A 22,610-nucleotide genomic window follows, 5' to 3' on the forward strand; every position below is an offset into this window, starting at 1 on the left:
GAGGTAGGTTCTTATGGTCAAAATTCACTGTGGGAAGGTTCTTAGGCCAAAGTTCCCTTGCAGCGTAATAAGTGTGCCTCTCATAGAAATTATGCTCCCAGCGTAGGAAGTGCGGCTGCCTGGGCGCTGCTGGTAATGCTGAAAAATACCCCAGTGTCAATTACCAAGTAATTATGCCCCCGTAGGCCGGTCAGTGAAGGACGGTTCCCAGCCAAGCACAAAGCTCACACTCCAGGTACCCGGCCAACCCGCACCCCGCCCCCTCGCAGTAGCCTGGTTGCACTGAGGCGTTACCTGGGGTGGTGGTCGCGGGCGCGGGTGCAAGGCTCCTCTCCCCCTGGGGCCTCGGGCTCAGCAGGCGCTGCACGGGTGGGGGTCACGGCCACACAGCGCTCCTTTAGCCCAGCGCTTAACAGTGCCTCCGGGGCAACGACGGAGCCTCCTGCCACACAGCGCTTCGCTTCTCAGCGCTACACAGCGCGCTCCGGTCCCAGTGGCGGTGACCTCAGAGCCAGTTTCAGTAGGCTTGCGCCAGAAGCAGAGGCAATCACAGAGCCCTCGGGAGGATCACGGGGCAAGCAGTGCTGAGGGCAGGCACAGCGTTGCAGGGCAAATCTTGAGTGTTGTTGCTGTTCCAAAGGGCAGTCTTTAAAACGCTGTGGTCCAAGGACAGGTAGTTTCCTTTAGCTTAAAAAGGGTGCAGTCCCAAAAAGGCAATATTTAAAAGGTTGAAAATTCTTTAAAATGTGGTTCAAAGAAAAGTAGTTCCTTTGGGATGTTGTGGAGACACTCTGGTGGTGATGTCGCAGTCTCCCATGCAGGGCAGGATCAGCAGACAGTAGGGCAGCTCAGCAGGTTGTGGGGCAGCAGTTCCTTGGAGCAGTCAGCCTCCTTCCCAGTGGCAATCCTCTTGCGCAGCAGTCCTCACTCCAGCAGGGATTCTTCCAGGTCCAGCAGTGTAACAAGAATGTGAGGCCAGGACCCTCCCTTATATATCTTTTTAGTCTAGGGGCTAGAAAGTGGTGGAAATCTCTGGAAGGGTCGGGGGCAGGGGCTTCTGGAAGAGTCCAGGGAGTTCTGGTATGTTCCCTGCCTTCCCTGACCTAGCTGTCACAGTGACGAGAGACAGGCCGGTAAGGCTACAGTGGGCAGCCCATCACAGCTCATCCCAGGGAAGAAGGTGTGAATCACCACTCCCACCTCCCAACCCAGGCAGGCTATCAGTATGCAGAGGGGAGGGGGGAGTCTGCAGCCTAATCTAAGTGTAGGCAGGAAAAGGTCCCCTTTATAAAAGTGGGATCCCTAGCGTAGTAATGCCCAAACCCTATACATCATTGGAAAGGGTTCCCCGCCCCGAGTCCAACAAGACCAAACATGATAGACTTATTAGGTCCCTGTCAGAAGTTATTCCATAAGGGGAGGTTCCCAATGTTAGCCTATGGAGGATTAAACCTTACTGGGGTAGCAGTGGCTTGTGGCAGATATGCCAGCCTCCCAAGGTTTTAGGGAAGAGCACCTGCACCTCAGCACTGTTTAGCAGTGGTGAGGCGCCCAGAGTCCTAAGTCCAACAAAATATAGGATAAAAATGGGAGGGAAAAAGGGCAAAAAGGTAGGGGAGACCACCCTAAGGCTGACAGGTCTAACAAGGACAATCATAGTATCATATACAGAAACCTGGGTGCAAGTCAAAATAGGAGACTGTAGCAGAATACGAACAAAATAGCCACAATGAACGGCCTTAAACAAGGATGCGTTTTGGCACCAAGTCTATTCAACTTATATCATGCAGAACTTGTAGGAGCCCTCACACAAGACAACAACCACTCTCCAATCCTGGCTTTAGAGACTAGGGTGCCTGCAATATGCGGATGATATTGTCCAATTGAGTCAAACACCAACAGGCCTGCAACATAGCAGGATCGCCCTAAAAAACTACATGGACAAGCAAGGACTAGACCTAAACCTGATGAAAACTAAAGTGGTCTGGTTGGTGGATTCAAAATACAAGACAGTCACCTGGTTTCTAGAAGGCAAAACAGTTGAGGTGGCTACTACATATAAATAACTTGGATATCAAATTGCTTAAACACCATCTAGCTGCTTTTCAGGCTAAAACACAGTCATTAATCTATGGGTTCAAACTATTAAAAAAGAAATTGACTTGTCCATCATTAAGCCATCTTCTTACCGCAATGTCTGCACAGCTAATGCCAACGGTGACCTGTGGCATGGAAATTATGCGGGGTCAGGAAATAGTTACTCTTAATAAGATACAAACAAAAGTATACAAAACTGTGTTTAGCATTCCAAAATCAACCTCACCAGCCCAGGTACGACTAGAGTTTGGCTTAAAAAAATCAATCTTTTCAAAGCAAGAGTGCTTTCATTAAACTATGCTGGAATCACCTTCCTCAGAGAGCCTTTCCATCAATAATTTATGCTGGCAGGAATATGAGGAGCAACAACACAGCAACGTGAAAGGCTCCTGTGGAAAATACTTTAAACCAGGCTATTAAGGAATTAGGTATGCAAGATGCCTGGGCTGCCAGTACGGGAAAAACATCATTTCACCAAGCAACCAATGCCTCAACTCGGATCCTGTCTCATTTAATAGACAAAAACACCACTGCACGCAGATGGCATTTCTGAGCTGTGATTAACTCATCTACCAACTTGAAACCACAGGAATATCTCTCAGTGCACTTCTCCCAGGCCTTAAAGCATCAGTTCATGTTTTTTCGCTTCAGGATCATAGACACCAACGATCTCATTCCAACTTGGAAAGATATGAGTCAAAATAAAAAAATGCCAGCTTTGTGGATACAAGCTAGAGATGTTAATACACATTTTCAGGAAATGTCTGGTGCCCCTGGCTCAAAGGAAAAAACTTTTGAAACCAATACTGGTAAACCTGCAAATCCGCTCTTTCAGGCAAGCTGTAATTACTTGGTTAGGTGGCACTTCAGTTCCCTTAACCGGCAAGGGGGTGAAATTCATAAAACCGATCATTAAAGAATTGGATAAGCGAATAAGTAAGGACTGACCCATTTAGAAGCATCTTACCATCGTAAACTTTTATGGGCAGGCAAGTCCTATGAGCGCCCAACAACACAAGGAACCGGCACCTTATATCCGCTCCAAGAAAGCCAACGAAGTAGCACAGTGTCGCTATTTTTAAGAACTTGAGTTTGCACAAATCCTTACCACCTGTCCTAGGAACGAACCAAAGCCTGGCTATTTTACAGGATAACTAACCCCATAAGCACATTGCACTTTATAATGAGCTGCTAGGGGGCAAACGAAGCAGCAACGGTGGCCTATCAAAAGATTACGGCTAGGCACAGATATTTGCATTTTGAGCAATGATCCAACAATCTGCAGTCAGGAGGAAAATGCAGCACTAAGGACTAGCGACTTGCTAGAATATTGGTTTGCACCAGGTATCTGCACTTTATCTGCAAACTGAGCAAGGACAGGCACAATATTGTGCCAACCAAAATCCCTGGTCCAGCTCCCGCGCTTTATTTTTTATACTATTCATTATTTATAGACTGACTTACACATTAATGAGGTTTACTGTGTAACTGCAGAATTCCTTAGCTGAGGTTAAAACAAGATTATTTAGAATTTCACGTTTCTGTATTTGAAATAAATGTATTAGATTTGGTTTTGTATTTTTTACAGCAATGGTTTTAATTACACTATGCAAATAAATTTGACTTGACTTGACTTGATCCTGATGGTAATGGCTGCAGAAGGTGACTTTCAATCATCATGAGGAGTATTATCAAGAATAGCTGCTGGGGCAGCCGTGGGATAGCCCCAGGAATATCATGACACCTGGTAATAATATTTGACACAAGGGACTTTAGGACTAGTTTATGGGAAGGCAGTACTGGGACCTTACCAAAGAAAGGTGGTTATCCAGTGTATCCAATTTTTGATGTGCTTGCTGCCAGAAAAATTCTGGCGGACTACTATTCAAACACAACTGTAATATTTTGCCCTGAAACCTGTCCTCAGTAAATGTAACTTACTTGAAATGCTCCAGTACTGGTCTTATGAATTGCAACCACTCTTATGTTAAGGGCTCCGTTACCCATTTGAATGTTGTTGATGCTATATAAACTGCAAAAATAAACAAGCATTGGCAAAGCCAGTGGATCTGGCTTTGGACGACATCCTTCTGGTAATTCTTGTTTTATTTTGCCATGGTTTTTGCACAACTTTATTCAATCTAAAAAAAAAAATTGCTGTAGGCAAAAACATGTGTTGTCTAAAAAACACACAGATCACTATAGTACTCCCTGAAGGGAACTACTAAAAAAAATCAAAAGTCTGTCATTTGCTACAGGGAGAAAGAAAGAAAGTAAAAAAGAAAGAAAGAAAGAAAAGAAATAAATAAAGGGAAAGAAATAGAAGGTGATGGAGGAAGAAATAAATGTAAAGAAGGCAAGAAAGCAAGAAAAAAGAAACTAAGAAAGACATAAAGAAAGGAAAGAACAGGAAGGAAAGAAGGAAAAAAAGAATAAAAGAGAAGAAAGGAAAAAGAAGACAAGAGAAAGAAAGAAAGAAAGAAAGAGAGACAGAAGGAAAGAGATGAAACAAAGAAGGAAAGATAGAAGGAAAGAGAAAAAGCAAGAGAGAAGGAAAGAAAGAATGAAAGAAGGCAAGAGACGAAAGGAAGGAATCAATCAATCACTCAGTACTTATAGAGTGCAGCTAATCACCAATGAGGCTTAGTTGAAAAGACAGGTCTTTTCCTGAAGTACGTCAGCGAGGCTTAGGTTTGGAGATGGAGGGCATTCCACAACTTGGCGGCAAGGTGGGAGAAGGAGCAGCCTTTGCTGTGGCATTGGTGGATGTGTGGAGTTTGTGGGAGGGAGGCAGAGCAGGGGTTTCTGGATGATTGGTGGAAGTTCAGTCGGTGGTTCATGTATGATGGTCCTTGGTAATGGATCTTTTTTGGACTGGGAAGCCAGTTGAGATTCCTTAGGTGTGTGGTGATGTTGGTCCGCTTGGATAGGTTGAGGATCAGTCTGGTAGTGGTTCCTGCGTACAGTGCATTGCCGTAGTGTAACTGGCTGGTGATTTAGGCTTGTGTGTTTTTCTCATGCTGATGGGGAGTCATTTGAAGATTCTTTGGAGCATGTGGAGAGTGTGAAAGCAGGCGAAGGAGACTGTGTTAATCTGTCATTTTATGGTGAGTTTGCTGTCCAGGATGATGCTAAGGTTGGTCTTTTGGTGTGGGAGTGGGTCCGAGTTCATGGGGATACCAGGTGTCATTCCAGACAGAGGCATGGTTGCCAAAGATCAGCACTTTCATATTGTCAGTATTGAGGTTAAGACAGTTGTCCTTCATCCAGTCTGTGACATTCTTCATGCAGCTGAGAAAGTTGGTCTTAGTGATGGTGGGGTCTGCTGAGAGCAAGAGGATGAGCTGGAGATCATCAGCGTAGGATATGATGTTGAGGTTGTGCGTTCGGGCGATGTCAGCTAGAGGCATGATGTAGGTGTTGAACAAGGTGGGGCTGAGGGATGAGCCTTCAGTGATGCTGCAAATAGTGCTCTTGGGTTCCGAGGTGAAGGGAGGTTGACGGATTCTCTGTGTCTATCCTGTGAGGTATGAAGCAATCCAATTGAGTGCGTCTCCCTTGATCCCAATGTGGTGCAGTCTCTTGATGGGTGTGTGATGGGATACGGTGTTGAAAGCTGCAGAGAAGTCAAAGGTGATTAGGGCCGCCAATTCTCCCCTGTCATCCATGGAGGCAATCAGGGCAGACTCAGTGCTGTGGTTGGCACAGAAAACCAGATTGGGAGATGTCTAACAGGTTGGTTTTTTGTTCAGTGCGCTGCCAGGTGATGGCCTTCTCTAGGACAAGGCAGGGAAAAGGAGCACCAAGATGGGACGATAGTTCTGGAGTTCACTTGGGTCAGTGGAGGGTTTCCTGAGGAGTGGTCTGACTTCTGCAGGTTTCCATTAGTCTGGAAAGGTGGCTGTGGTGATGGATATGTTGAGGATGGTGGTGAGCTAGTGGCTGATTTCCTTAACTCCTAGGTTGAAGAGGCGGTGGGGCATGGGTCCTGGGTGCTCCTGAATGGATGGAGTTCATGATAGCAGTGATGTTCAGTGTGGTGAGCTGTGCCCATGCAGTCAGATGATGGTCTGGGGAGGCTTCCATTGGTGTGAGAAAGATGAGGAGGTTGGTGGTTTGGAGCTCAAAGTTCCTGTAGAGATTGGATATCTTGTTGTGGAAGTGATTGCTAGAGTGTTACAGAGTTCTTGTAAAGGAGCAATAGTGTTCTCAGTAGCTGTGGGGCAGGAGAACTCTGACAATGGTAAAGAGTTCCTTGGAGTGGTTGGTGCTTGCCTTGATGCGGTCTTCAACGGTACCCTTTTTTGCATCTTTGAGTTGCTGGTGGTATTCATTAATGGCTGACTTAAAGGTGGCTTGGTCTGTAGTGTCTCTGCTGATGCGCCATCTTCTCTCCAGTTGTTTGCATCTGCGTTTCATTCTACTGAGTTCTGGGTGAACCAGCTGGCTTGTTTGGTGAATCTGTGGGTTTGGGCTAGTTTGATGGGGCGATTAGATCATAGGCGTTGGTGAATCAGGTTTTGAATTTATGGACTGCTTGTTCCAGGTTGGTTGCAGTGTCAGGCTGGGTGGTGTTAAGGGCGTCCATCCATTGGGTCTGTGTCACTTTGCTCCAGCTGCAGAAGGAGATGTTGGGTGTTGGTGGTGGTGTGCAGTGATCCTGTGATGGTGAAGTGGACAATGGAGTGGTCGGTTAAGGTGTATTTTGTTTTCAGAGTTTTAAATAGCACAAACTTGACCCAAAGATATCAGAGCGTTTTACATGAGCACCAATTGCGTTACAGGACACATTAATTTTTTGTTCGGCACAGGGAGATTAAGTGATTTGCCCAGAATCACAGGATGTTGAGCATCCCTGCTGAAACTGGAACCCTCTTCCCCAGCTTTGAGGTCAACTGCCCTTGCCGTTAGGCCACATCCTCTCCCTTAAGGCAAGAGTTTAGTGTCATGGCTGTATTTGACTCTGCTGCTTGATGTAAAGATCAGGTCCAGGGTGTGTCCTGCTTTGTGTGTGGGGTCTGTGACCAGCTAAGTGAGGCCGATGTTGTCCATTCAATCAAGGGAATTGTCAGATTTGATTTCTGTGGGGTCGTCAAGGTGGAAGATGAGGTCTCCAAGGAAGATGTAGAGCTTGGATTCAAAGGCAGTGGAGTGATGATGTCAGAGCTGGAGTTCCAGAGGTTGGTGCATTGTGCTGGGGGTCTGAGGTCAAAGGTGCCTTTGATGATTTTTTAGTCATTGGTGTGGAGTTGGAAACTGAGGTGTTCCATGATCGGCATGGTGTTATCTTCGGTGGTAATGCAGCCTATTTTCTCTTTGGGATGATGGTGATGCCCTCTCTATGTTTGTTTGTGCTGTCCCGGTGTGTCATCTTATAGTTTTTTCACTCTGCAGTAGAGACATTGTGGGCAGACGAGGAGTTTAGCCAGGACTCTGTGATGAAGACCACGTTGGTGGCAAGTATGGAGATTGTGTCCCACACTTTGGTCATGTGTTTGCAGAGAGATCTTGCATTGATCAGGAGGCATTGGAGTGGTTCCTGGGTGGTCTCAGTTGGCGGAGTGGAAGTGGCATGGGTTTCTACAAGGGCGAGTGGTCCTACGTTGCAGGTAAAGTGACAGCGGAGGCAAGTGAACTGTCCTACTGTAGAATGAGGTGAGGCAGCAGATGCTGTGACGGCCGGAGTAGGACGGGAAAAAAAGCAAACAAACAAACAAGGAAGGAAGGAAAGAAAGAAAGAAAGAAAAAAGAAAGAAAGAAAGAAAGAAAGGAGAGAACGAAAAAAAGGAAAGAAAAAAGTAAAAAGTAGTAAAAAGAAGATATCTGAATACAGAACCGTTTCAAATGTACACACTATGTTATGTTCTGAAATAGAAGCAGTCAGAAAATAAAAAAACTCCAAACAGAATTTACAACAGTAATGGCAGAAGATGGGATCTGATAAAGATGCAATGTGCATCAGAAGTGTTCTGCTATCACACCAGGCTCTAAACATAAAGGTAACACCAACATAATTATAAAGTAAAAACAATGACACTGAAGGGAACTATCTTTTGTGCAGCTGTGTTCCTTATAAGAGAGCAAAATGCAGTCACTCAAAGTGAAGTTAACTAGTGGCTAAAGCAGGCTGTGCACTGCCCTATGCTTTATACTCTAGTAGGCAGAAGCAAAATGTGATGACAACAATAGACCAACAGATGAAGAAAGGTGGCTGAAAGATTATACATCTTTTATTAAAATTAAAAGGTTTTGACAAACGTCAGACCTAAAAAGGAAATAGAGACTATTTCCCTACGGGTCGCATACACAGAGTAAGCAACAGCATAACCAAACTACCAATGTGATAGTACTGCTGTTTCAGGATTTTGTTTAGAACGAAAATGGCCTGCACGTTTAGCAAAAGATGTAGCACCAATGATAGGTCATCAATAATGAATGACATTTAATTAGGAAAGTGGCAACACATTGCACTTATTTTAGCAAGCATTCAGGGTTCAAGAACGCTACGTATGATGGTTGAGTTTCAAGAAAATGAAACAGAAAAATAAACTCACAAGGTAATTTGTATTGTTAGGTGCACAACAACTATGAAGTTCATTCTGAATGCCCTGATAATGCAACAGGTAGTACTCCCACCAGTCTGTGGAATTACCAATATCAGCAAAACAGACAACTCTAGGAGACCCTAGGGGTCTGCTGAGAAGTGAGGAATTCTCTGGGGAATCGACCTTACTAGTACAGATTACCCTGGTATATCTTCTTTCTGCCCTGGTATTTCATCACCAAATCCATCTGCTTTGAACAGGTGTAGTACAGATCAGATTACTTACTGTAGATCTTGTACTTTTTATAGGCCAGGAATTTCTGTTAAGGACCCCTTCAGAATTAAAAGGCCACTTATAATAAGGGCCTATGTGACTGTGAGCAAGAACTGAACTACCAACCTTACCAAGGGCTGTGTCGTATCAAAACCTTTACTTAGGCTACAAAAGTAACAATGAAAGCACAGCACATAAATATCAAGTATATACACAAAACATTCCACTATACAGAGGGTATCAGTGAATATGAATTAATAAAAAGCAACAGATATATAATATGACAAAATCATTTAAAAACAATATTTCAATAGGAATTCATACATCAGGCAACTCAAAAGAGACCAATCCAAGACAATCCATGATCCTCAAACGCATACGCAGAAGAGGGAGATACAATTACACAAGGTCAATACTAGGTACATACATTACAAGATAAATGGAGGCTAAAATAAAAAGAATAAAAGCCTACATAATCATCAGAAAATCCCAACCCAAGGTGAATTTCTATTAGAATGGCCGTGCACCACTGGATTGTGCATGGCTAAAATAACATACATTTTCTTTTAGCAGTAGCACATTTAAAAAAAGAACAAATGCTGGTGTAAATAGACGGAGTTTAACTGTTGCAAACACACAAAAGCATCACCACATCTTCTGATTCCACAAATCCTTAATATGGGAATTAAAAACCTTTTGGCTAAAACAATATAAAAATGACAAAAAAGAAAAAAAAAGCAAACTCTGGGGGATGACTCATCACATAGGCAAATTAAAACTTTACAAGGGTCAAACTGGCCAAGGGGAAAACCGAGGTGCCACCTCACAAAACCAAGTCTAAATCTGGGTAAAAGCAGGTGCGTCCCAGGAGCTATCCACCCATTCTAGGTTCAGATCTAATGCTGGTGAGGTTTGGACTTCACATAGTCCCTGACTGTGATTTTTGCCATTTTCAGTTTCCTCCCTTAGTTGGTATCTCAAGGTCTTAAAGGTCTTCTTTTCCCAAGCTAGGTCTAAATTGGACATAGTGTAGGGGCTGGAAAAGTGGTCCGGCCCCACCAAGATGGACAATTCTGACTTATTGTAATGCAACCAAGGGACTTTCAGGCCCCTTGAAAAGCGGTCGAGGATGATCTACCTAATAAAACTAGCATGCTCGTTCACCCAAATGACGCATCACAAGGCGAGGGGAGCCAATTTAATGGTATCCTCCACATACTCAACCCCGAGCTCTTGGTGTACATTATAAGTCAAACAGGTACGTGGCATTCCCAAAAAGGGCCGTAGCACCCTATTCTGCTCACCCTGGAAGTGGATGTTATTCGAATAGTCCCATAAGCCGGCTCCATATGTAAGTATGGCAAGACATTTACTCTCATACATCTCAAGTGGGGTGGGGGGCGACTGGTTTACTTCCAATGCAAGAGGCTGCGTTATAGATGTACCCAGCCGCACTCGCACATCTAAGAGAGCCTTTAAGTTTACATGAACCCTAGTTCCCCCGGGCATCGAAGACAACACCCAACTAGGAGAAATCATGGGTAGAACAGCGGGTGTCCTTGTAAGTAAACACTTTGCATATTATGGTGTTTGAAGCCACAGACCATGGTGAATGTTTTAGGCCGACTCGTAGCAAGGCCCAGTGACCCAATGAAGTTGACAAAGTCCTGGAACAGGGTGTTTAGGCTGTTTGAAGTTCTTGCAAGTAAAACAGCATCATCCACATAAAGTAATACGGGAACCATTTCTAATAAAAGGGTATCCAGGGTGTTCCAAGTAAGGCCTAGACTATTTATATATAGAAGGGAAGAAATCAGAGCCAGGACACAGCCCTAACGCACTCTCTTTCCCAATTTAAAACTATTGGTAAGCTCACCCGAGGGACCAAACCTTACAGACGCTGAGAGATCATGATGTAGGGCATGTAAAAAATCAACCAGGCCACCGTCACCCCCAGGTTGGTCAAGATTTCCCACAACTTGGATCTTACCACACTGTCGAAGGCACAGGACAGGTCCATGAGGGCCAGACAGATGGAGCCCTGCTTGATGATGATGGTATATAGTTTCTGATCAACAGATGTAAATTCACCGTGTCCAGCCTCTCCTGGAAAACGTACTGAACCTCAGACAGCATGTCCAAATCCCTGGCCCAAGACAAAAGACGCTCCAGCGTGACCCTCCTAGCAATCTTCACAGCAGGGAAATTGGCTGATAACAACATGGGGATCCGGGATTGCCCTTTTTAAATATAGAAACAATTGTGGAAGTATGCCATGAATCTGGAAGACCCGTCTTGCCAAGTTCATTAAAGCAGTTACACAGCACGGGTACCCAAAACTATGGGAGGATTTATACAAGTCTGTGGGGTACCGGAGACTTATTAGATGGGGACTTAATAATGGCCTCCCAAACATAAATTCAATTGATAAGGGGAACCCACTATACCTAGGGCGGAGAGGTTGGTTGCGGAGTTTGGTGCTTATTCGGGGTACATGGTTAACAACTCAAAGACGGAGGCTAATGTCCTGGAATTTAGATTGTTAGAGGGGGAGAGTATCTGCAGGGATCAAATACATTGGGATCCTCATTGTTAACCCAGAAGAGGAAATAATAGCTCACAATTTAAATAAGGTGGCTAAGGAGGTAGATATCATGCTGTCAAGATGGAAGAACCTGCCCCATACAATATATGCTCGAGTGAACCTTATTAAGGTGTCGATCCTCCCCAAATTCACATATTTATTTAACTATATTTCCCTCACTTTTCCAAGATCCATCATCAACAAGATACAAGAGAAAATATCCAGCTTTATATAGGCTTCCCTTGGGGCAAGACTGGCTTGGAAGAAGTTGAGGTGCAATCTTGAGACGGGAGTCTTAGCTCTGTCTGACTTAAGCTTATATAGCATAGCATTTCAGTTTAAAAACCTCCAGATGCTTCTTGGAAAACCAGACAGCTCAACATGGGGGAAGCTTTAAGGGGAAATAATAAGGGAGTTTGGACACTGTGGTTTTTGTAAAAGTTTGGCGCTCCAAATTGTTTGAAGTAGGTTCAACTAAAGGTTTTAAAGACGGCATTAAACCTTTAGTGTAAGGTGAGGAAGACACTAAATAGAGGATATTACTCCGATTTCTCTCCCATCTGGGAGTCCCCCGGCACCCCAGAATGCATGAAGGATGGGCTGAGTCTCCCACTAAGACGAGCAGGGATTGCGACTTGAGGGGACTTGATGACAGAGCAGGGAATCTTACCATGGGAAGCCCTGAAAGTTAAAACTTAGGATACCCTTTCTAGGTTTAATTATGTTCAGGTGTCCTCCTGGATTGCAAATTCGACCCCGGAGGTAGGGGGGACTGGGAATTTGAGTCCTCTCTCCAGGATGGGAGACCTAAAATGAAGGAAGTAGTCACTTGTTACTGGAACTCCTGGATGCTGAATATAAAAACATGATGGTACAATATACGATATTAGAAGACACTACTCAGGGGATGGACATTCAAAAATTATGGAATAGCTCCCTGAAACTGTTATATTCAATTATCAAGCCTGTGACTCAAAAGCGAAATCATTTTTTCACCATTAATAGACTCTAATGGACACCCCAAGAAACTGGCAAGTTTGTAACTCAGCCTTCTCTCAGATGTAGAAGATGCAGCTTCTAAAAAACGGATGAAGAACATGTCTTTTTCACTTGTCCCAGGATTAAGATATTCTGGGCAAATATTGAGTCCTTTATAAAAGGTATGCTGGGAGTTGCCATTGCATTAAATTCTGTACCAGTTTTATTGGAGGTGGATAATACCACACAAAATACATTGAGCCGGGATCAAACTGGTCCTATCTTTTATCTGATATTGCTAGCCAGGAGGGAGAGTAAGACAGTTAAGCAGCGTATTCAGGTGATTAACCCACAACTCTAACGTAAGGGCAGTTAGGTCAGCTTTCCTCTAGCCCTTGTATCTTAACAAGAAAGAGACACTGTGGTTGCCCTTTGGCACTTCTGTCCCCTTATATATATTTAGACCAAGCCAAAAGGGCTTATGATCACTACGTATACTTTCCTCTATTCCTCCCTTAGAAATCCAGCCCAACAAGTTTCTAGATAAATATATTTAGTTAATATTGGAGCCGTAGGCCCCCCTGATGAAAGTGGTATTTGAAGAGTAAAGAGGGACCAGCAGTTCACAGACATTATTAAGATCAAAAGAGTTAGTAAGGTTAGAAAGAGCTGTAGCTCTCTGTTCCCTTGGCGAGCATGCACACAATGAGCTTAGTACATTAACATGCTAGAGGCATTGATCTCCCACGTAGACCCCAGTTTAGTATTAAAATCACCAGCAACAATAATTTGGATCCCTGTGTGCAAAAGGGCAAATTTAGTTTCAAATCCAAAAACCAAATCTAAAAGCATATTGATGTTTTAAAACTAAGGTTGGACTCAGAATAACCAAAATAAAAATGTAAGAAAAGAATATTCATACCATTTGTCCAGTTAGTTAAAAAGGCTTGGGCTATCAATCAATCAATAAGCATGTGTAAAGTGCAACGCTGTCACCCCTAGGGGTATCCGTACGCTGTGTCTACGTCAAAGAGCCAGGTCTTAAGTCTCTTTCTGAAGTCTGCCAGTGAGGGGACTGCACAGAGCTGGAGGGGAAGGTTGTTCCAGGTCTTGGAAACGATGTAGGAGAAGGAGCAGCCACCACTGTGGCTGAAACAGATCCGGGGGATGTGTGCGCGAGTGAGGAGGAGCACAGGTGTCTAGAGGGTAGGTGGAAGTTCAGTCAATGGTTGATGTAGGCCAGTTCTTGGTCATGGAGGGCTTTGTAGGCATGCGTGAGGATCTTGAAATTGCATCTCTTCTGGATGGGGAGCCAGTGGAGGCCTCTCAGGTGGGGCTTATGTGGGCTCATTTGGGGAGGTCCAGGATGAGTCTGACTGCAGCGTTCTTTATGGCTTGGAGTCTTCTGAGGAGCTGGGTGGAGATGCCAGTGTAGAGGGTGTTGCCGTAGTCGAGGCAGCTGATGAGTGAGGGTCTGAGTGACAGTATTTCTGGAGTTGGTTGGGATCCATCTGAAGAATCTGTGGAGCATGCAAAGTATGTGAAAGCGGCAACTGCATGGACTTGTCATTTCATGGTCAGTTGGCTGTCAAGGATAATACTGAGGTTGCGTGCATGGTCGGTCAGTGTGGATGTAGGTTCGAGTTCTGCAGGCCACTGGCTGTGATCCCATGTGGAGGTGTTCTTCCAGAGGATCAGTATTCAGTTTGTCGGAGTTGAGCTGGAGGCAGTTGTCTCTCATTCATTTGGCTATATTGGTCATGGAGTTGCAAAAGTTTGTTTTGGCGTTGGAGGGGTCCTCGTGAGTGGGAGGATTCGTTGAGTGTCATCTGCATTGGAGAATATGTTGAGTCCATGGGATCTGATGACATCAGCGAGGGGGGTTGTGTAGATGTTGAACAGGGTAGAGCTGAGGGATGATCCTTGTGGTATGCAGCATATGATGTCTTTAGGTGTGGAGGTGAAGAGCGGCAGTCAGATGCTCTGTGTGCATCCTCTAAGGAAGGAGGCAAACCCCCTTGCTGTATTCATATGTTGTAGAGTCTGTTGATGAGGGTGTTGTGGGAGATGATGTTTAATGCCGCAGAGGTTGAGGAGCAGGGCCGCGATGTTTCCATTGTCGAGGAGTGATTTGATGTCATCTGTTGCAGCAATGAGTGCAGTCTCAGCACTGTGGTTGGCATAGAATCCTGATTGTGAGGATGATTTTGGTCCAGGAATTTGGTGAACTGCTGGTTGATGGCTTTCTCAAGTACTTTGGCCGGGTAGGCGAGCAGAGAGATGGTACGATCATTTTGTAGATCACTGGGGTTGGTGGAGGCTTTCTTTAGGAGTGGTCTGATGTCTGCGTGTTTCCATCTGTCCAGGAAGGTTACTGTAGAGATGGAGGTGTTGAGGATGCTGGTGAGTTGTGTGCTGATGGGGATTGTTGCGAGGTTGTAGAGGTGGTGGGGGCAGGGACAGGTGGGCGCCCTGGAGTGGATGGAAGACATTATGGTGGTGGTCAGAGCAGTGAGCAGAGACAATGTGGTAATGGTCTGGCTGATGTTCGCTGGTTGGCTGAGGTCATTAGGGTTGAGGGTGGCAGGTTGGAGGTTGATGCTGGTGATCTTGCTCTGGAAGTAGTCTGAAGGGTGTTGCAGAGTTCTTGGGAGGGGTGGATGGTGTTCTCTATTGCTGTTGGATTGGAGAATTTTTTTGAAGAGTTTCTTTGTGTGGTTGGCCACTGAGTCGATGTGGGTGGTGATGGCCGCTATCTTGGCTTCTTTAATGTGCTGGTGATAGTTGCTGAGGGCTGTTTTGTGAGCTGCTCTGTCAGTGTGGTTGTTGGTGGTATGCCATCAGTTCTCCATTTGGTGGCAGTTGCGCTTGGTGGTCCTGTGTCCTGGAGTGTACCAGCTGGCATGTTTTGAGGCCTTGTTGAATTTTGTAGGTTTTAGTGGGGTGACTCTATCGTGATCCAGGTGGCAAAGTTCTGGAGGGGATGGTCGAAGACTGTTGAGGCCTTGGGTTGGAAGGTGGGGAGGGCCTGTGACTACTGAGTTTCGGTAACCTTGCTCCAGCTGCGGTGGGAGGAGATCTGACACCTGGTGATGGTGTGTTGGGCGTCAGTGGTGGTGAAATGTATGATGTTGTGGTCAGTCCAAGTGAGTTCTCTTGTGTGGCAGAATTTGATTTGGTCACTGGGGGTAAAAATAGGGTTGAGTGTGTGTCAAGCTTTGTGCGTGGATTCAGGGACCAGTTGGGTGAGGCCGATGATGTTCATGTTCTCCAGGAGGGTGATGGAGTTGGCTTCATTGGGGTCGTTGACATGGAAGTTGGAGTCTCCGTGTAGGACGTAGTGGTGATGGTTGATTGCTAGGGGGGTGATGAGGTTTGAGATGGCATCACAGAATGTTGCTCGGGGTCCCGGTGGTCTACAGGCAAGGGTGCCTCTTATCATGGTCTTCACGTCAGTTTGTAGTAGGAAGTTGAAGTGTTCCATGAGAGGCATGGGATCGTTATTGGTGATGCTGCTTATGATAGTTTCCTTGAAGATGATGGCGATACCACTGCCTTGAATGTTGGTGCAGGCTCGGTGTATCATCTTTAGACTTCGGGAGTGGAGGTGGTAATGACGGGGTTTGAGGAGGCGTTAAGCCATGTTTCGGTAAAGATGGCAACATTCGTGCAGAGAGTGGTGATGATGTCCCAGATTTCCATGGAGTGTTTACAGAGCGAGCAGTCGTTGAGCAGGATGCAATGGAATGAATGCAGGGTATTCTGGGTCTTGTGGGCAGGAGTGCTGCTTTATCTTTTGTAGGTTGTGTTGTAGGAGAAGTGGCAGTGTCTGCAGGTGAAAGGTCATGGGGAGGAGGGACACAGCTGTTGTTTCGGAATCGGGAGTCCAGGAGTTCCTTGGTGGTGTACCGTCAGATGGCGGGAGGGCCAGGGGTCCTGGCACTGCGCATTGTCCAACCAGTGGTTCATTGGCAGTGCACCCACTGTGTGGTCATGCGGGGCCCGTCATTAGTGGTCCTGGTAGGTGGTCCTAGTGGTAGTGGGTGCTGGGCAAGGATCTGAAATAGGTAGCAGAGGGGCAGGTACAGCAGGCAGGGCAGGGAAAGGGACAGCAAGCAGTGCAGGGGCAGTGACAGCAGGCAGTGCAGGGACAGCAGGCAGCACAAGGGAAAGGATAGCAGGCAGTGCAGGAACAGTAGGCAGCACAGGGACAGCAGGCAGTGCAGGGGCGGGGAGAGCAGACAGTGCAGGGGTGGGGACAGCATGCATTGCAGGGGCAGGAACAGCAGGCAGCACAGAGGCAGGGACAGCAGGCAGCACAGGGACCAGGACAGCAGGCAGCGCAGGGCAGGGCAGGGGCAGCAGGCACGCAGGGACACCGGGCAGTGCAGGAGCAGGGACAGGAGCCAGCATGGGGCGGGGACAGCAGCAGCAGTGCAGGGGCAGGGACAGAAGGCAGCTCAGGGTCAGCAGGCAGTGCAGAGGTAGAGACAGTAGGCAGCACAGGGGCAGGGACAGCAGGAACAGTACCTTCAGCTGGGGGCCAGGAGAAAGAGGGGAGGCCCAGCCTCATCTGGGCTCTGACAGCACAGACCGACCCGTGCTTGGCCTGGACTTGGCCCAGGATCTGCCCGTGTGCGTCCCATGATGCAGGATCTGCAAGGGAGCTTGATTTGGCACCAGGCATCGCAAAAAAACGAAGTCCAGCTGGCCTGCCTTCGGGGCTGCTGGGAAATGTGGTTAATCTGGTCTGGTGGTGGGAGGGGGTCCGATGCGCTTTCTGGCGCGGAGTAACAGACGGGCAGGAACAGAAGGTGAGAACACCTCCTGGAGGAAAGGGCGGAAGGCGGCCTCCCGTGATTCAGGATGCCGCAGGGGAGCTTTATTTGGTACTAGGAGGTGCGAAAAACCATAGAACAGCCAGCCCCTCCTCCAGGGCTGCAAGGAAATGTAGTGTAGTCCGGTGCGGTGGTGGGAGGAGGTCGGAAGTGCTCTCTGGTGTGGTGTCGAAGGCAAGCAGCAACAGGAGGGGAGAGCACCTCCCAGATGGAAGGGCGGAAGGCGGCCAAAGTGCTGACAACACAGACCAGGCTAATTTTGCATTTCAGGGTTACTCTGAAGACTAGCATTAATCCCATACTTGCCCCCGTCTGAGTGAGATGGAATTCCTAGAAAAGTGTAGGTGACGAAGCCATCCAAACAGATAGCCTCCACAGTCCAGCTCTCGACAATCAAGAGGTTATTATCATTATTTATAAAGGAAACCCAGTCCTAATTATTGAGTTTGCATGCAAGGCCAGTAATGTTTCAGAACAGCATTTTCACCAAATGGGTGGTGACAGTAATATTAGTCATCATCCCCTCTAATGCATTTGGGCCAATAAACAAAAAGATTGGATGTGGTGAGACAAACATATTTAATGGTGTCCACCATTGGACTAGACCCGCCAGTAGTTTGGTCTAGACCTTGGGAGATTTTCTGAAAAAGGCACGCCTCAATGACCTGGTCAAGCTGAGTCAATCTATATCAGCCAAATCGCACAGAGGTGCAAAATAGTTCTGCACCTGAATGTTAAAAGGTTGTAGTAGAACTGGATAAAAACCGGGGTGCCCCTCCCGATTTTGGGAACGATTAGCCATATCTCTGTAGAAATAGCCTCAAGGCAAGATCTTGATATTGCTGGGTTTCTGTTGACCTTAGGCTGAGGCACTCATCAAATTCCCATCTAGGGTTGAATTTCTGAACATGATATTAACAGCCTCCCATGAATTCTTTAGTCATCTTCCCCACCCATCCCACCCTTCTAGCCATAAGAACGTATACAGCTAACCCTGCCATCTCATGCTCCCGTGGATCCAGTGAATTGATTTATGGATTAAGTCTACTGTGGATTCAACAGTCCTTGGACATAAAGTTGGCACATTGGCCAGGACAATAATGAAAAGGCAGTAGAACAAATGCATGAGTCATCATGCAAGCACTATCACTGAAAGCTTGAAGTGTTGAGTAAATCCAGGATAAGATGGACCACAAATGTGTTTAAAAGAACAAAGAAAGACTTGCTTTTATATAAGACCCAGTAGTTTCATCACTTAGTCTGAGTTACTGTACATCATCTATAAAAACATGTACTGTCTCCTGTACTACTTGAAAATGTGCCTACAAATGAGAACCTTACACAATACACAGCTCGGAAGAGCAGTTCTTAAAGACTTTAGAATTTATCAAAGGAAGGTCAAACTTTTTATAGAAAGTAAAATGGGTCAACAGACTTTATGTCGCTTACCTCATCCACGTTCTCAAATGCATTGATGACGTCGTATGGCAGGCAAGAAAGCAGGTCGATCACAAACCAGGTCTTCAAGTAGTTCATGCGGATGAGCTTTGGGTCTGAAATGACTTCTCCAGCTGGACCAACGAAGGTAGTGTGAAAATTAAGGACAATATCCACCAGAAAAATAACATCCACAATGCTGTCCACCACGAGCCACGCAACATTGTTCTGTTTTGTTTTGAAGGACACATTATATGGCACCAGGATAGCGGTGTAAAAAGTTAAAATCAGGATGACCCAGTCCCAGGTGGTCTTGAAAACGCAATAATGTAAAATGATATGAGGGGGAGTCTTTGGCGCCTCTTGTTTGTATTGCGGAAGAATTTCTGACCCCAACTGCAGCACCTAGAAATGAGACACACAAAGGGAATGAATTAATATTTGCAATTCATGTCAGAAAAAGAAAAGGCTACAGACGAAAAATTTGAATTTCCCTTGTAATATTGTAGTTGTTCAACCACAAATAGCAAAAATCAATTTTTGTAAAGGACTTAAATGTGTGCTGTGCCAAGTGCAATAGATTAGATGTCTACATTCAATCATAAAAAACATGTGTAATATATTGATATCCCTTTGCCAATGCCTTCCACGGAATAGGTTGGTGCCATCCTCCTTTACTCAGGAAACCCTTTCCCTGAGTACAGAATGCATGTGCAGGTAGTACACAGATACACATAACAGAGCCATGTTGGCTCAAAGGGCATGCAAGCATTATGGCACCATTATCTTTTCCCCCTCAAGTGAAGAGGTTATTTACATCCAGTGCATTGTATTTTCAAAAGCCTCAATTTCCAGGCTCAACATTTCCCTACAATGAAGACTGAACAGTGCACATTTCATGGATTCCTGTTTACACTTTAGTGCTTTGTCTTTCTCTACAATCCTTACAATGTAAATATTAATTCATGTCCAGACAGATGCAACCAGACCTTTTAATGTATACCATCCTTTCACCTAAGGGTACATTGTAGCACATCATTTAACCTGAGGGTACAATAGAGCCTATCCTTTAACCCGGGGGGTACAATAGAGCCTATCCTTTAACCTGAGGGTACAATAGAGCCTATCCTTTAACCCGGGGGTACAATAGAGCCTATCCTTTAACCTGAGGGTACAATAGAGTCTATCCTTTAACCCGGGGGTACAATAGAGCCTATCCTTTAACCCGAGGGTACAATGTAGCACATATTTTAACCCAAGGCTACAAAGTATCCCATCCATTAAACTGGGGGTACAATGTAGCCTATCCTTTAACCTGGGGGTACAGTGTAGCACATCATTTAACCTGAGAGTACAATGTAGCTCATCCTTTAACCTGGGGGTACAATAGAGTGTATCCTTTAACCTGATGGTACAATATAGTCTAGCCTTTAACCTGAGAGTACTATGTGCCACATCCTTTAACCTGAGGGTACAAGGTAAGCCATCCTTTAACCTGGTGGTACATTGTAACCCATCCTTTAACCTGGGGGTACATTGTAACCCATCCTTTAACCTGGGGGTACAATGTAACCCATCCTTTAACCTGGGGGTACAGTGTAGCCCATCCTTTAACCTGGGGGTACAATGTAACCCATCCTTTAACCTGGGGGTACAGTGTAGCACATCATTTAACCTGAGAGTACAATGTAGCTCATCCTTTAACCTGGGGGTACAATAGAGTGTATCCTTTAACCTGATGGTACAATATAGTATAGCCTTTAACCTGAGAGTACTATGTGCCACATCCTTTAACCTGAGGGTACAATGTAACCCATCCTTTAACCTGGGGGTACATTGTAACCCATCCTTTAACCTGGGGGTACATTGTAACCCATCCTTTAACCTGGGGGTACAATGTAACCCATCCTTTAACCTGGGGGTACAGTGTAGCCCATCCTTTAACCTGGGGGTACAATGTAACCCATCCTTTAACCTGGGGGTACAGTGTAGCACATCATTTAACCTGAGAGTACAATGTAGCTCATCCTTTAACCTGGGGGTACAATAGAGTGTATCCTTTAACCTGATGGTACAATATAGTATAGCCTTTAACCTGAGAGTACTATGTGCCACATCCTTTAACCTGAGGGTACAATGTAACCCATCCTTTAACCTGGGGGTACATTGTAACCCATCCTTTAACCTGGGGGTACATTGTAACCCATCCTTTAACCTGGGGGTACAATGTAACCCATCCTTTAACCTGGGGGTACAGTGTAGCCCATCCTTTAACCTGGGGGTACAATGTAACCCATCCTTTAACCTGGGGGTACAGTGTAGCACATCATTTAACCTGAGAGTACAATGTAGCTCATCCTTTAACCTGGGGGTACAAAAGAGTGTATCCTTTAACCTGATGGTACAATATAGTATAGCCTTTAACCTGAAAGTACTATGTGCCACATCCTTTAACCTGAGGGTACAATGTAACCCATCCTTTAACCTGGGGGTACATTGTAACCCATCCTTTAACCTGGGGGTACACTGTAACCCATCCTTTAACCTGGGGGTACAGTGTAGCCCATCCTTTAACCTTGGGAGTTCAAAATAGCCCATCCTTTAATCTGCGGGTCATTGCACCAGACACTTCATATGGAATGCTATTATCACAACTTACTAGAGATGGGTGAGCCCCTGTACGATCGGAGCCCTGAAAATAGTTGCTATGAAAATCATACAGTAAATATCATGTAAAATATGATAAAGCCTCTAGATTTTTTTGATTTTTTTAAAAGTCTATTTCTTCAACATGGGGAAGCTTTGACAATAACAGGCCACATTATAGCAATGTACTGAGAAGTACTAATTAAAAGTGATAGTTATGCACAACTGGTAGTCTGAACTCACATATTTGAAAGTGGTTTCATAGGCGATAATATCATATCAAAAATCTTTATTTCGATCTATGCGATCATAAAAGATATACAAACAACAGCATCACAGTATTTAAGAAGTGGGTTAAAACCATAACATGTAAAAAATACATTTTTAAAACACATTCATTCCCAATATTACAGATTAGTTCATAAATGTATTAAGAAGAATTTTATCACGACACAGTGCAGTCTCTTAGAAGTCTTGCGCGTACTCTCCACATAGCTGCTAGAAATTTAGCCATTACAAATACTGTCAGAGGTGAAAGATCAGTTGTGAGGACTCTATAGGCTGGGACATAATTTCGAAAGCCCATGTTCCTTAGATGTGGTTTTAGCCAAAGTTTCCTGATGTTGGAGTAGGCTTTGCAGAATAGAACTACATGAACGTCGTTTTCCAGTTTATAATTACAAGCTGGACATTTGGGTGAAGCATCCTTTTCGTCCCAATTTTTTGTGAGCGCCCTCAGGGGTAGAGAACCATATCTCCACTGCAAATAAATTTTCCTAACATGTACAGGGGACATTGCATCGAGGACATATTCAAAACTGTAGATGTCCTTTATTTTGATGAATGTATCAGTTAGCGAACCCTCTCGAGTTGAGGTAATAGTTCTCTGAAGCATAAAACCATAAAAAAGTTTGGAGAGTGCTTTCCTGGGAAGCCTTAGCGATGTTGCTTGTGGATCATTCCATAGCTCTGGGACTCCAAGAGTCAAACACATATCTCTAATGTACTTGAGCCATTGAATTTTGGATGCAGAAATTGATCTAAGAAGCTCTTGCAACTCAGTTCTATAGTGACTCAAATCTTGGCTGCTCCACAGACGTCTCCAGTAGGTCAATGGTTTGAGGCTCACTTCTTCGCTGATTGGGCGTATGGCCAAGTCCATTCTCAGGGGGAGTAGAGGTGTACTTAGTGGAAGAGCCGTCAGCTGCCTAA

At 45.3% G+C, this 22,610-nt stretch overlaps 1 protein-coding gene across 1 annotated transcript in view; it reads right to left on the reverse strand.

Annotated features, from left to right (window-relative positions):
* Positions 1–22,610, reverse strand: part of KCNH1 (potassium voltage-gated channel subfamily H member 1) — a 1,297,290-nt gene that overhangs the window by 910,151 nt on the left and 364,529 nt on the right. The window contains 1 exon segment of the mRNA XM_078649724.1: positions 18,751–19,157. Within this exon segment, the coding sequence (XP_078505850.1) occupies positions 18,751–19,157 (407 nt within the window).

Source organism: Lissotriton helveticus, chromosome 6 (genome assembly GCF_964261635.1).
Source record: "Lissotriton helveticus chromosome 6, aLisHel1.1, whole genome shotgun sequence".
NCBI classification, from domain to species: Eukaryota; Metazoa; Chordata; class Amphibia; order Caudata; family Salamandridae; genus Lissotriton; species Lissotriton helveticus.